At 35.9% G+C, this 2442-nt stretch overlaps 1 protein-coding gene across 1 annotated transcript; it reads left to right on the top strand.

Moving 5' to 3' along the window:
• The first annotated feature begins 757 nt into the window (after positions 1 to 757).
• Positions 758 to 2221, top strand: LOC145165387 (uncharacterized). Its single transcript, XM_079084117.1, has 2 exons — positions 758 to 1010; positions 1258 to 2221. Exons 1-2 carry the CDS (start codon positions 878 to 880, stop codon positions 1950 to 1952), a joined length of 828 nt encoding a protein of 275 aa, XP_078940243.1. The 5' UTR covers positions 758 to 877; the 3' UTR covers positions 1953 to 2221.
• The last annotated feature ends 221 nt before the right edge of the window (positions 2222 to 2442 follow it).

Genomic DNA, 2442 nt, shown 5'->3' with positions numbered 1-2442 from the left:
CTAAATAATAAGATATTGTAGCAGCAGAAAGTTAAACTTTTGGTCTTAGGATATCTAGATGACAAATGCCTCGACTTTTCATAGCTTATTAAAATTTTAATTAATTTACCTTTTTGCCTTTTCATGACGTTATATAACAGTTAACATACTAGAAGCTTATGTAACTATGTGGGGGCACATGATCGGTTTTCAGAAAAGCTCGTTTGTGGTGTTAACTTTAAGATTTGTATTTGTATTTGACGTAACACTTTACCAAATAATTAATATTAGAAAAAATATGTAAAATTTTTAATTATATAAAAAATTTCCGCTTAGGTCATATCTTACAAACGAAATGACTCGCCATAGCTCATAAAAGATTGATGCTTAATATTTTCGCCAAAGTCACGCCTAACGTTATTTAGAATTTGGTTTTCACAAATCAAAGGAAGAGTTTATTATTATTAAATAAGAAACGATTTCCCTATTTGATTTTGATATTTATACATTATTATTATCTGTCGAATTAATTAATTTGTTATAAGAAACTTTCTTTTTGTTTATCGAGAGTTCAAACTTCAGCAGTATGTCGTCATATTTTGTATTGTTTTTCTAAAGGCGCGTAGTGTCGTAACTGCTACATATCAGACATTAAGGGCCAATTTTGTAACTTTCCAAAGTGTATGTAAGTTTTCAAAATTTTGATAAGGCCTTCTAAATTTCCCAAAAAAACGTGACATTATTCTGAAATCTGAAATGCTTTTTAAAAGGCCACCGATTGCCGTGGTCTCCTATGCATTACACACACCATATCCTCCTTCTCCTCCTCCCTCTTTCTCTCTCTCTCTCTGGGTCTCTCTATCAAACACACACACTAGAGCGTGTTTGTATGTGAAAAATGGGAAGAGCACCCTGTTGTGCAAAGGTGGGTTTACACAGAGGAGCATGGTCTGATGAAGAAGATAAGCTCCTCACACAGCACATTCACACACATGGTGAAGGTCAATGGCGTTCGCTGCCTTCTAAAGCTGGTATGTACATGTAGTTTTATACCCACTTTATATGTACATTCAATAATCAGAAGCACAATCGAGCTCTGGTTGAAAGTTAAGTTAGAGAGATTATATTAACACCGATTCGAATCTAGGATATTCAAATTTGGTATTTAATTAGACGAAATGAGTTGAATAGCTAGCGTTTACTGTTTGATGGATTGAAGAAGATTGATGTGATGATGATGGTTAATTAATGTTTGCTAATTTGTTTTAATGGATCCAGGATTACTTAGATGTGGAAAGAGTTGCAGGCTGAGATGGATGAATTACCTCCGGCCAGGTATCAAGAGAGGAAACTTCACCGACGATGAGAATGACATCATCGTCCGGCTCCATTCTGTCCATGGCAACCGGTGGTCTTTCATAGCCACCGAACTTCCAGGTCGAACTGACAATGAGATTAAGAACCACTGGAACTCGCATCTTAAACGGAAATTGCGCGGCGGCGACGTTGACGGAGACGAGAACCAGGAGGACTTTTCCAATAACAACAAAAAGCGGAAGAAAAAGCGAAAAACGAATCAGAAGTCAACGAAATCCAAAATCACAGAGAAACCTAAAGAAATCATTTCTCATCCTGCTGCTTCGTCGTCTTCCTCATCACAATCCGCATCGTTGACTTTGAGAAAGAATCACAGTTTCGATAGCGTAGTGATGAGCGGTGCATCATCGAGCTCCACAACCACAAGTGACCAAGGAGAAACCGATTTACTCGCGACAGATTTCTCATGGCCAAACTGGACGCCATTGTTTGAGATGGAAGTTGCAGCAACCATGGACGCTCACCATGATCATCATCAGGATTTACCAATGGATGCCTGTGATTTACTCATATCCAATGACGACGAAACCCAAATGCTAGAGAAGCTCTACTGTGAGTACCTGAACTTGCTCGAAGATGGAGACGATTGTGTGTAATCATTTAGTATAATGTTTAATTAATTCGTGTGTCATCTAACTTTCATCAGTGAAAACTCCAAATAAAAACTGTCATGTCCTCTCAATCAACATCTGCTTTAAATTTTTGCTTCTTTAATCTGAACGATACAAATAATCATCGACAGTGAATTGTGTAATATTGTATTTGAAGGTGATGATGATTGATGAGTGAAGGTTGTTGGGATGATTTAATTATGTAATGGAATTGGAAATTGAGAATGACGATATATAGATTGGATGCATTCGTAGTTTCATATATTATACATATATACGCAGGTATATCTAACTTATAAGATTCCTCAGCCAGTGCTCCATTAACAAATGTTCCCAAACCAGCAAACACATTAATTTCGTCTGTTACCTTTACCTCAATCAGTCGTTTATTTGAGATAAAAAATTTATGTTTTTTTTTTTGACAAAAAATGAACAAATTAATAAAAATGTATTTTCAAAATAGATTTTGTATATT

The sequence above is a fragment of the Lactuca virosa genome, chromosome 3 (assembly GCF_052849685.1).
Source record: "Lactuca virosa cultivar CGN04683 chromosome 3, Lactuca_virosa_CGN04683_v6, whole genome shotgun sequence".
NCBI classification, from domain to species: Eukaryota; Viridiplantae; Streptophyta; class Magnoliopsida; order Asterales; family Asteraceae; genus Lactuca; species Lactuca virosa.
The sequence above is the reverse complement of the archived record's forward strand: the minus strand, read 5'-3'. Positions and strand labels throughout refer to the sequence as shown.